Source organism: Manis javanica, chromosome 5, assembly GCF_040802235.1.
Source record: "Manis javanica isolate MJ-LG chromosome 5, MJ_LKY, whole genome shotgun sequence".
In the NCBI taxonomy this organism is placed as follows: domain Eukaryota; kingdom Metazoa; phylum Chordata; class Mammalia; order Pholidota; family Manidae; genus Manis; species Manis javanica.
Genome location: NC_133160.1, coordinates 137,675,767 through 137,689,124, shown reverse-complemented (window position 1 = coordinate 137,689,124; position 13,358 = coordinate 137,675,767). Strand labels below are relative to the sequence as shown.

Below are 13,358 nucleotides of genomic sequence, written 5' to 3'. Positions count from 1 at the left end.
TCTTTTCATTTCTGTCCATATTTACCCCTTGGTTAACAAAGAAATGTTGTAATTTTAAGTGCCACATCAATTTCAATAACTCACAGAATTTTGTCTCAGTCCAGACCTCTCTTCTCAACTCCAGGCTATATCCAACTCTTTGATATCTCAAATTCTAACATCTCAAAAACTGGATTCCTGATCTTCTCTTCCAAATCTACCTAAAACCTAACCTCTCCCATTGTAATTGCCTGGCAACTCTACCCTTCCAGTTGTTCAGGCCAAAAATCTTGGAGTCATCCTTAAATCCTCTTTCTGCCACAATACATTTGTCTGGAACTGCTGTTGGCTTTATCTTCATACTGCATCCATAACTGACTACTTCTCATCTCCTATACTGCCACCCTGATTTCTCACTTATAATAGTGTTATTATCTCCTAAAAGATAAAAAGTACAATGTGGCTGGGCACATGGACAAAGGAATAGAGTGGATATCAGAGGAAAAGGCTAGAGATAGCTTCCTGGAAACATTATCAGGAAAAGGTAGGAAGCTTGGATTTTATGCTACTGTGATAGGAAACTATTGGAGTATTTTAAGTAGGAAAGTGACCTGTTCTGATCTGCTTCTTAAGGAAGATAAATTCACTTTTGGAAAGAGGATGAATGGTATAGGAGCATGTATAGAAACAGGTATCAAATAGGAGGCATTTCAGCACGCCAAGGAGAGATGATGATGAGAGTGGATATGGAAAGAGGAGGGCGGATTCCAGATGGGGTAGAGACTATAGGGTTGGTTGGTTGAATTGGCTAAGGGAAGGTGAGGGAAAGAGGAATTAATATAACTATTTGGTTCTTCGCTTAAGCAGCCTGGCAGATGGTATCATTTACTAAGTTAAGGAAGATTAATTTACTATAGCTTCATGGCATCTGCAAACATATAACCCAGACTATTTATTCTCAATTATTCTATAAACTTAGCCATGTAAGCTTGTATAAGCTCAATAAAAACTGATATTTTACAAATTATTTTATACACCTGATAATGCTTCTCTACTTAAAAATTAATTCCTTAACCACATCTTGGTCACATTGATAAACAACTTCCTATAAGGTTAGAATCATAGAGTAGAAAGTGTCTATAATGTTTAATACTTCTCAAATATTTGGCTAACCTATTCCAGGGAAAGAAAACTCATTTATCCCAGGAACTCTAGTACTAAACTCAATTTTTAAGCTTCTATTCATTACAGCACTTTTCCTTATATTGTGCCAAAATCCACTTCCTGCGGTATTTATCTAGTAGTCCTGATTCTGCCATCAGTGGTAAATAAATAGCGTCTAATATAGTATGAAAAATATTTGTCACTTTTGACACCACTTTTAATTATTCAGCTAAGAGCAGGCATTGGTAATTGAACAATGTATCCTTTCTTGCTTATCTAGCAGTGACCTTAACATCACTCTCAATACAGGATTCTTGGCAGCCACTACAAATCAATAGAAGATAAATGTAATTTCTCCAAATCAAAAAATGTTTACTGAGTGCTTATTATGTTTTTGCACTCAAGGAATTCACAGTTTAGACTTGTGTGCAGATGTTTATAAAACCTCTTCATAAATACTACATAAAAGGAAGTACAGAACACTACGAAACACAGAACAAGGCACCTGGCCCAGAGTAAACAGGATGAGGCAGAGTTCCCTTCTTGCTAACAGTCCTTCAGTTGGATAGATATTACATATCGTTAGTTTTCTTTCTCCAGCTAAATGTTCATGGTATCTTCAAGCTCATATGCTAAAAGAAAATGTTCAAGCATATTAGGGAAAAATTTCTAATCCTTTTCTATGTGAAAGGCACTTGGAGCTTGCACATAATTAAATGAGAAAACAGTTGAGAAATGACTGCACAGTTTTAATGTGAAAGTATAAATCAAGAACTGCATACTCAGCCAAATGTTCGTTCATCTATAATCTATAGAGAGGCACTGGCAAATATGCAAAAGATTAGGTAATTTAGCTTATGGTAGCTTTTCTTTAAAAACACACAGATGAGGAAACTGACAGTAAAATCTAGCCAACCAAGAGATCAATCAGGATAGCTCAACAAATGGAAAATAGTGATGAATCAAAAATATCTAGTGGTAAGTGTTAAGTCTCTTCAAATACAGAAATTAAGCAATTGTGAGTTTTGCAAGGTGATAATTTCCTCTTCTTTCCCAGCAGGGAGTCAGGAGATACTTTGCATAGTGGAAACAGTCAAAAACTTTGATGTCAAGCAACTGTGGTCACAGCCATTTTCTTAAACTTAAAGGTAACCTTTTCTTTTTATGAAGAAACTGTTGAGTTCAACAATTCCTTCAGCTTTATTTTTGTTTTTTTGATTTCAGTTACATTGAAGTAAAAAGTTAAATCAATGTTTTCTATTGGTACCTGAAAGTGTATCGTATCATCCAGTTTAAAAATATTGTCTCTTTCCCACTAGCCATCTAACTCTCCCACTTCCATCCTGCATATATATTGAGAGATGTAGATATGGAATTTATTCAGAGGAGGTGGGTAATGATTACTGTTGGAGAGTCAGATTTTGAGTCTTTTTTGCATTTTTCTTAAGAGAATATATGATTTTATAATTTTTTTTTGAGAGGGCATCTCTCATATTTATTGATCAAATGGTTGTTAACAACAATAAAATTCTGTTTAGGGGACTCAATGCACAATCGTTAATCAACCCCAAGCCTAATTCTCAACAGTCTCCAATCTTCTGAAGCATAACGAACAAGTTCTTACATGGTGAACAAGTTCTTACATAGTGAATAAGTTCTTACATGGTGAACAGTGTAAGGGCAATCATATCACAGAAACTTTCAGTTTTGATCATGCATCATGAACTATAAACAATCAAGTCAGATGTGATTATTTGTTTGATTTTTATACTTGATTTATATGTGAATCCCAATTTCTCCCTTATTATTATTATTATTACTTTTTTTAAATAAAATGCTGGAGTGGTAGGTAGATGCAAGATAAAGGTAGAAAGCATAATTTAGTGCTGTAAGACGGCAAATGCAGATGATCAGGTGTGTGCCTACAGACTAAGTATTAATCCAAGCTAGACAAGGGCAACAAAACATCCACGGATGCAGAAGATTTCTCTCAAAACAAGGGGGATGAGGTTCTAAGCCTCACCTCTGTTGATCCCCAATTTCTCACTTGATGGCCCCCCTGCGACTGTGCCTGTCTTAGGTTGTTCCTTCCTTGAGGAATCTTACCCGTTTCTGGCTAACCAGTCATCTTCCAGGGCCATACAGGGAAATGTAAAGTTGGTAAGTGACAGAGAGGCCATATTGTTTGAAAAGGTTAGCTTTTTACTTCTTTGCATATTTATGCCCTGTGGCTTCTATGCCCAGCATTTGTCTTGAGGTATCTTTACCACTTGGAAGAATTATGATACTCGGTAATTTTCGAAATGAGGCACTAATTCTACTAAAGGGTTGTAATTAGGAAGGAAGAAGAAAAGCTATAGAAGTAGCAGACGGAAGAAAACATGGGAAGATTGATTATTTCTTTGACATATCTTCTTGTAGAGTAACATAAGCATGTATAGGTTTTAAACTACTAATTAAGTTGCATACACCACCGGTTCCTGGATTTGCCATTGGAATGAAGAAGGAGATATCTAAGCTGGCCTGTGCATACAGTAAAACAACAAATTTGACTGATCTATACTGTCGGAACTCAACCAAGAATTAGAAGTGCAAGCTGCAGCGCTCAAAAATCGTGCGACTATAGACTATCTACTCTTAAAAGAACATATGGGATGTGAACAGTTCCCAAGAATGTGTTGTTTTAATTTGACTGATTTTTCTCAAACTATTCAAATTCAGTTAGACAATATCCATCATATTATTGATAAGTTTTCACAAATGCCTAGGGTACCTAACTGGTTTTCTTGGTTTCACTGGATATGGCTGGTAATTGTAGGTCTGCTTTTGTTATGTAGCTGTATTCCCATTTTATAAATTTTTAAAGTAAGAATACTTTAAAAAAATACAGTTCAAGTTTATATTTCAATTTTAGACTTATTTATTGTTGTCTAAGTATCTTCAGAATTTCCATCTGTAAAACAAGGACACTATAACCCAGATTGTTATGAGCTTTAAACAAATTGAAATATATAAAACATTCTTTGAACGGCTGTGTTTCATAATACCAACACATCATAATTATATATTAGCCCACATTATATATTAATATGGTTATATGTTATATATAAATATAATTATATATTCATATAGCACATAACATAAACATTATATGAGATGATATACCTCAGTAGTAATAAGGTCTCACAATATGTTAATACAATCATCTGGGCATAAATATAAGAAAAAATTGAATACAACTCAAAATGCAAAGTTGGTATAATTGAAGTACTTTCAAGCCTTTCTGCACACAAAATTATAATTATTAAAAATATGTAGATAATCATCATGGATCATTAAGAGATATTGATAAAAAAAAACCCAAAGATAAAATAAATAATTTTCAACTAGGTAAAACAAAAAACAAACCAGAATCTGAACAGATGGAAATCTTATCTAAATACGGGATTATTATGGAAACAAACACCTCTGTTTTCCTAATTTCATTTTTCCATATGATTTCCTCTGAAAACTATTTTAAGCATTTTTTTCTTCTTAGCTGATGACCTCGTCTCATTCAAATTTCTCAGATAAAATCTCCCAAATTACCAAATTACTGAGCTCAAATTATTTCTAAAGAAATATTCAGTTTGCCCAAATTTAAAACCAGACTACTTAAGCCCCCATATTTACCGAAGAATATTAACCTTAACTGCTACCAAAATTCTAAATGCAGTTCTGCACCTTGATTTATGTTTGATCTGGGAAAATAATCATAAATATCTATGGATTCAAGCATAAACCATAAAGGTTGAATTGCCAGAAGCAGGTTAGAGAGAATATAAAGATATCTAATTCATATAAGAAAATGTCAGGTAAAAACAAATGACACTTATTACTTTACATGCTAGTGTTCCCGGCTTTCATCTATATTTTTCTAGGAATCTGATGTCATAGGTTGGTTGATATATTTTAACTGTGTAATGACACAAGGAAAATAAAAAGACCAAGAATGGAACAAATTATAAAAAATAACGAACAAAATAGGTATAGTCTTACAGAGAACACACTGGTGGTTGCCATAGGGGAGTGAGTTGGGGGGATGGGCAAAAGAGGTGAAAGCGATAAAGAGGTTACAAATTTCCAGTTATAAAATAAGCAAGTTACAGTGATGAAAAGTACAGCACAGGGAATATAGTTAATAATATTGTAATAACTGTGTGGTGGCAGATGATAAGTACAATTATTGTGGTGGGCATTTAGTAATGTATATAATTGTTGAATCACTATGTTGTACACGTGAAACCAATATAATACCATGTATCAACTATAATTCCATTAAAAAAAATCAGACGATAGTGACCTGAAATTCTTTCAGCATTATGGAATTAGAGAACAGGATCTAGCATGAAAACATTGTCCAACAGACTATCAAAAAAGGAGAATTCCTTATCAGATATGTTGAAAAAAGAATTATTGCATTGAGAGTGAGATAAGTCCATTTATTCATTTGTTCAACAACCTTGATGAACATTTTGATTCATTAACTTATCAACACAAAATTTAACAAGAATAATAATTAAAAATGAAATTAATGAAATGTCATGCTTCCTTGCTTAAAAATTGATGAAGCATAATGCTCATGACTAGCTATGGTTTACTAAAATAAACATTTAAAAACTATAATATAAGTGTAATATGTTATTGTGGAGCTAAATCATCAAAATGGTTTGACACGTGTTTTCATGTAAATATACAGAAGGGAAAATTAACAGTTATATTTCTTTTTTCTGCACATCCCTCCTATTACTTCATCTGGGTCCCTGGAGTCTTGTAGTAGTGTAGAAAAAATAGAAGCCAGTCTGATATTTAGATTTTATAAATTTCACTTGCCAACTGGTATCTAAGAGGCATCAAAGCACTCTCAATATCATGATATAAGAGCATATTCTGACAAAAGTTTTTATAAATCAAAACCAGATTTTGTCATCATAATGAGAGAAAATAATTTTTAAAACAACATCTATTTTTTCCTCATACATTTAGTTCAAATTCAGTTCCTTATCACCATTCAGCACCATAGCAACTGGTGTGGTTTATCTATTTTGGATTTAGAAAACCATTGGCTTAATGTGACATAAAGCACCAATTCATAAATACTGAAAAGAATTTCCTGATGTTGGCTGCTTTTCTTGACAATTTTTCTCCCCCAACAAAATTTAACAAGACTAATAATTAAAATTGAAATTAATGAAATGTCATGCTTTCTTGCTTAAAAATTGAGAAGCATAATGCTCATGACTAGCAATGGTTTACTGAAATAAACATTTATTTCAATCAAAATTAATTATTTCAAAATTTTGCTTTTCTCCCCCAACATTTCACTTGGGTTCTCACCAAACACCATTATCAATGGAATGGAAGAATGCTGATTCTGCATAACATTCTATATACAAATTTGTGCACAAGTTTTTAAACTTACATTTTTTAAAGTTCGCCTGACTTCCCTATGTGAATCTTATGCAAAGCTCAATACACAAAACAGATGAAAGTGGAGCTGGTTTGTTAAAAGCAGAGTGAGAAACCAGCACCTTCATGTTTAAGGTCCCACTTTTCTTTGGCAAAATCCCTGAGGCATGCCCATTGCATCTTAATGCCAAGGAGACCTCAGTTAAAACACCACAGAACTAGGGAAAAGGTATGATAAAATGTTCTAGGACAAGAGGAGATACTTGAGGGCTATACACATGTGTTTTAATGGGAACGTCTGGAACTAAAATGCTGGCAATCTTAGGTTTGGCCCCAAGCTCAATAGCTCTTAAATGTGAAGTCCAGGAGAGCCTTCTGTTCAGGTTCTCTGACGTCTTTTTTTTTTTATCACTTTAAATAGACAGTTTCTGGGGAAGGGAAGGAAAAAAAAGACAAAACTTCTAATTTTTAAATTTTCAGATAAATATACATTTTATTTGTATCTGAGTATATTCTTTAAATTTTCATGTTACTATTATCTTCCTTTATTCTGATAGGCAATCTTTACTATTGACGATTTACTAAATGTTAATTTAAGTTTTTATCCTTGTAAAATATTTAGCCTGGTCATTTGGTGGATAACTTTAAAATTCCAAGTCTCCTGATAATTAAAACAATTCTGTTCATTCCCCCTTAATTGCCTGGACATCAATAATGGTTTTCCTTGGTTTAAATATTTCCAACCCTTATCCTGTTGTATTTGTTATTAAAAATAATTTTGTGGTAGGACAAAGAATGCTAAGATTCTGTTGTTTAAATGGCAGCATTGTGCAAACAGATTATAAATGGATTTTTAAAAAATCTAGATACATGTTACATAAAAAAATAAATTTTCCTTTGTTGACTAGCAAGAAATGTCTCCTTGCATCATTTTTCTGATTTTGTAACTAAGTCATTTTATCTGCCTTTCTTTCTGTTCCAACCACACTGAATTCCCTTCTAGCCACAATAGCTAACATAAGAAAAGGTTATGAGAAATCCCAATCCCCTCTAAAACTTGGAAATAACTTTCTCATAGAATTAATGTGAAAATGGTGTTAGCTCAATCTGAAATACTCTATTAGATAGTAGAAAATGATTTCTTTCCATTTCCTTTTATATCAGTAAGACATATTACATTAGGTTCCCAAAATAAACACTCCATATTTTAAAAAGTATATTTAATACTACAGAGACAGTGTATTTTCACAAGTATTCTTGGCATATCTGTGTGCCAAACACTGGGTTGATATCACAAAAACCTACATAACACATTCAGTAATTCAATTAAGACACTAACACATACAAAGTACTAAGTGGAAAAAAATAACTTAAAGTAATATAGGAAAAACAAAAGCATTCTACAAATAGGTATATTCAGTAAACAGAACAAATCAAGATAAAATGGCCTAAATAGTATTTCCAATAGAACTGTAAAAAATGCAATAGCTATGTAACATTTCAATTTACTTTTCAAATTAAATTATTTTCATTGTTTTTCATGCAAAAAAAACCCCTTTCATTTCAACATAATATGGTTCCCTATTCCTAAGATGTATATTTTTCATATTTAAATAGATATTTATGATTAATACAAAATTACATAATTTTTTCCTCTGGTAAACTATTAATTAAGTAGCATCTTAAAATCAATGAAATACAGTATAGATGTATGTTTCCTATTTTTTAAGGCAAACAACAATTCACCACTACCTGGTACTTTAACACATCTTTGAAAAATAATGTCCCCTATTAGAATGACCAAAATCTAGAACACTTAACAACACCAAATGCTGCTAAGGATGTGTAGCAACAGGAACTCTCATTCATTGTTGGTGGGAATGAAAAATTGTACAGCCACTTTAGGAGACAGTCTGGATATTCCTCACAAAGCTGAACATACTCTTACCATATGATCCAGCAATCACATTCCTTAGTATTTATCCAGAGGATATGAAAAGCTATGCCCACACAAAAATACGTGCACAATGTTTATGGCAGCTTTATCCATAATTGTTAAAACTTGGAAGCAACCAAGATGCCCCTCAATAGGTGAATGTATAAATAAACCATGGTACATCCATACAATGGAATACATTACTCAGCACTAAAAAGAAATGACTTATCAAGCCATAAAAATATATGTAAAAATCTTAAATGTTTATTGTTAAGTGAAAGAAGCCAATCTGAAATGGCTATATACTGTATGATTCCAAATATATGACACTCTGGAATAGGTGAAACTATGGAGACAGTAAAAAAGTTTAGTGGTTGCTAGAGATTCGGGAGTGGGGAGGGATGAATAAGAGAATAGGAAACAGGATGACCACAGAGGATTTTTAGGGCAGTGAAAATATTGTGTATGAAATGGTAATGATGGAAACATGTCATTATGCATTTCTTCAAATCCGAAGGATGTATAAGAGTAAACCACAGTGTAAATTATGGACTTCAGGTGATTATGATGTTCAATGTGGGTTAGACTGTGGGAAATACAGCATTCTGGTATGGGATGTTAAAATGGAGGAGGCTTTGCATTTGTGGGCAGGGATATATGAGAAATCCCTCTACCTTCCCTTCAGTTTTGCTGTGAACCTGACACTTCTAAAAAAGCATAAAGTTTTGATTAGAAAACAAGTAATGTTCATCCTATATGGTTACCATAGAAGCATCCTGAACAAAGATTGTGTGTATTAATAATGTGTAAACAGACACCATACGTGCTTCTCTCTAGATACAGCTTTCCAAGAACCTAAATAGGAATAACGGTATGCTTTAGACTCTTTATAATTCAAGGGAATATGCTTTTTTTTGTATGTAAACAAATAGAAAAGTCCAGTTTTCCATGGTGGATTCAAGACTTCCATGGAACATAAAATGTGCAATATCTAACACTTCTGAGTAATTCCACAAGGCAAAAATCTATGGTTCTTGTAATTTTTTACCTCTGGCAATTGGAGGCCAGTCCTGGCTTTTAAAGCACACAGTAGATTCAACATCCTCTTATTGTATATATTATAATTGGTATATCCACATCTGAGTCTGCCACTGGATGAACTCATGAGAGTCAAGAGCCATCCTTAGTTACTGTCTCTTTCCTTTCACAATGGGACTGTGTGAAGCAGATGTGGAATGAAAGTTATAATGGAAAATATAGACAAGAAGATATGTTTACAATATATATAAGAACACGCTGCCAGAATAATTAAAGGATACTGGGTTCAAAGTTTCTCTTTCTACTCAGACCAGGATTTACAGTAGTAAATCCACTGAGGCTGAAGACAGCCATATTTCCCATAAACAAGGCTTTTTCAGTTTTGGAATTAGAACCTAAAATGGACCCAGATGCCTGCAAGGAAGTAGCAAAGTTTCTACTTTTCCTCACAGAATTCCCTCACACTAATTACCTGCTCTTCCCTCTAATATTTTTCTGTAAGATAAAATTAACTAAAATAAATGAGGAGAATAAAGGTGAAAAAGTATCACCATCCCCACTGACTTTGTCTACACTTTTTGTTTTAGCAGCAATAAGGTATAAACATCTTAAAATTACCTCATGGGTGAAGCTGACAGCATCACAGCAACAATAAGAAATAGCTCCCTGGGAAACTTTCCCAGAACTTGCTTCCTGATAGTTATCCTGACAGTCACAATGTGAAACCAGCTTCCTCACCTGACTGCCCTTTTTTAAAGAACTGAGAATAACATCAGCTAGAATTCATACTCACTGGCTCTGTGTCCAAGTGACAAAATGCTACATTCTTAAAGAGAGGTGATAGCACTTCTGATCTGAATAACCCTCTTCAGAGCCTGAAGAACAGAACATAGCACAGAAGTTAGAGATGAAATAAATATATATTACATGACAGAAAATGAAGTGGGAGTGAATGTACCTTTTGAAAAAGCCATTTATCTCATGGAAATAGCCTATAAAGGTGAAAGCATGGTAAAATACATATCATTTAAAAAAAAATTCCATGTTTTTAATGGCAATAAAATGTAATTCAGTCATTATTAAGTAAAATTTATTTAAACTGAAATTTATTTTAATGAACATTAGTTAGGTATCATTTTTCCCCATTAAATTAGTAAATACATGCAGTGGAAACATAAAAAACAAGAAAGTAAGAAAAATTACATTAAAAAGCTAATAACTGCATGACCTAAAGATAAGCACTGCTAAAATCCTTATTTAATACTGGAACAGACGTTTGCAAGGATCTTCTCAATCTCATTTCAAAGAAAGGCTCTTTCTTATTTCTCTTTAAAAAGTGGGTATGTCATCATGTTTTACTGCCCACCAATTCTTTCATGTGGCAACATTCTCATATAATGAAACTCCAGGATATTTCCACTAACAGTTTAAAGTGAGACAGCAAACTACTGTGTACTTTCTTTTTACATAAAAATGTATTGGGTAATTTTAAAAATAACTTATTTTATCTATTTTCAATATGTAATGGAAATTCAGAGTTTTCTAAAATAACCTACGGAGGTGTAGCAACATTGTTTTGCATTACAATTATGTATCCCATTTATGTGTAATTTAGAAGAGATTATAGTCCTCCAAAGGTCTGGTATTCATGAGATATACAGCTTCTGCTTCTGCTTCCTAATTATGATTTTTATGGCTGGTAATATAATAATAAATGTAAAGCACACCCCAAGTGGATCTAATTTCAATCATGCTAACAGAAAAAAGATTATATTCACATATTTTATGAGAAAATTATTCTCTGTATTGCCACCTCTTTTTAATGAAAACTTATTGGAAATATTCTAGTAAGAGATTGTAGAAAAGAATAATAAATTCTGAAATTTAATTGCAACAAGGGAAAATATTGTCATACGTAATAACTAGAAAAAAAGTATGGTATATTTTTTGAAATGCACAATTGATTAACCACAGGTTGTATTCAATAAATATTCATATTAAAATAACTAGAACAAACATAAAAAAGATCAGACTATATATATATATATTGCAATCTAGAAGAAAAAGTGAAGTTAATTAAATGAATGAACAGAAAATACAAAGGCAGGAAGCACAAGAAAAAATATGGCACAGATAAAATTAACAAAATATGTACTAAAAATAAATCAAAATATGTAAAATATCAAACTAATTATTATTGGAATAAAATCTCAAAATTAAAAAATGAAGACTGTAATTTGAAATAGTAATATCTATCTATTTACTGATTACAGAAAAATTCCTAAATTCCTAAATGACATAGAAAATAAAAAGGTATTTTCAAAAGCATAGCAGACATGTAATAACCAAGAAGATGCAGCTATATTAATAATAAATTTTAAACCAAAATGTATTATTAAAGATAAAGAGAATCATTTCATGATGATTAAACAAATTCACCAGGATAATATATTTCTGAACTCATATGCACCTAATAACACAGTATCAAAATATATAAAGTAAAACACTGACAGAGGAATAAGGAAAAATAGATAAGCCTACTGTCATACTGGATGATTTTATATTCCTTTGAGTTAATAATAGATCAAGCAGAAAGAATTCAACAAATCACTAAGGCTATAGAATATTTGACTAATACAATTAACATTATTAATTTAATACATGTGTGTATGTTTATGACTTTTTACCCTCAAATGAAAAATGTGGATGTCTTCAAGTATGTATTAGACATTGGTAGAAAACTGACCTTTAACTTTATCATAAACCAAGTTTCAAAATATTTCAAATATTTGCTATCAGAGTAATCCTCACATATTCTAATCTATAAATGATTAAATTAGTAATTAATAGCAAGAATAATTTTTTGAAATGCTTAGAAATTTAAAAAAATGAAAATATTCTAAAATAAGTAATTTGCCAGATACCCAATGTTAATGGAAATTAGATAATACTTAAAATTGAGTAGCAATACTGCATATCAAAACTGCATTTAGAGGAAAATTTGTATAATAAAATGTTTACATTAGAAAAGAAGAAAGGCTAAAAATTAATGAGCTAAGTATTCAACGTAAGTAGTAGATAAATAATCCAAGAATAAACAGAAAGTGGAAGTAATGAAACAATAAATATAAAACCAAAAAATTTATAAATATAAAATGAAGATAAAATAGATAATGAAATAGCGTCAGTTTAAAAGGGAGAAAAGCAAGTAATAGTTGCTAAGTCTCTAATATACAACAGACATTATGCTATTTGGTTCTTGTTACGATAGTATTATTTAATGTTTAGATCAGTCAAGCATTACATTCTCTTTTTCCTGTTAGATAACTTGCCAAAGATTACATGGTTAGTAAAGTGCATATTAAAATACATGTCTCCCTAGATCCAAAATGTTTGGCTTTTTCTAATATACTTTCAACATCTTCATATGGCTTTATCAAAAAGGGTATGACTTGAATGCCAGTCTTCTTAGTTCCTGCTTTACCAGATCATAGATCATATGGTCAAAATATATCGTTTTTTTAAAAATAAGTTTTACAAAATGGAATGTGGTGACCTAAGTCATAAAGTTATCTATATATCTATTATTTAAAGTATAATCCATGGACTGGCATTACCTGGAAGCTTGTTAAAAATGCAGAATTTCCAGGCCACTCTGAACTTATGCATCAAAGCTGCTTTTTAACAAGATGATAGGTAGTTCACAGGCATACTAAAGTTTAACAAATTTCTATAGATAATTAATTATTCATCTACTATGATATCTACATGAAGAGTCATGTGGAATACTCAC

At 31.9% G+C, this 13,358-nt stretch overlaps 1 protein-coding gene and 1 long non-coding RNA gene across 9 annotated transcripts in view; one reads left to right on the top strand and one right to left on the bottom strand.

Moving 5' to 3' along the window:
- KCTD8 (potassium channel tetramerization domain containing 8) overlaps positions 1-13,358 on the bottom strand; it is a 250,550-nt gene that overhangs the window by 106,379 nt on the left and 130,813 nt on the right. The window contains exon 2 of one of the 4 annotated variants that reach the window (XM_073237685.1): positions 10,359-10,440. The exons of the other annotated variants lie outside the window; for them this stretch is intronic. Within the exon in view, the coding sequence (XP_073093786.1) occupies positions 10,385-10,440 (56 nt within the window). The 3' untranslated portion in view covers positions 10,359-10,384. The remainder of the gene's footprint in view (positions 1-10,358; positions 10,441-13,358) is intronic. 4 annotated transcript variants of the gene reach the window in all.
- Positions 1-13,358, top strand: part of LOC140849633 (uncharacterized) — a 58,513-nt gene that overhangs the window by 33,161 nt on the left and 11,994 nt on the right. For 2 of the 5 annotated variants that reach the window (XR_012131748.1, XR_012131746.1), the window contains exon 4: positions 2,201-5,617. This is a non-coding gene — a long non-coding RNA (uncharacterized lncRNA). Of the gene's footprint in view, positions 1-2,200; positions 5,618-13,358 lie in introns of those variants that run through there. The other 3 variants (XR_012131750.1, XR_012131747.1, XR_012131749.1) reach the window with 3 other exon arrangements.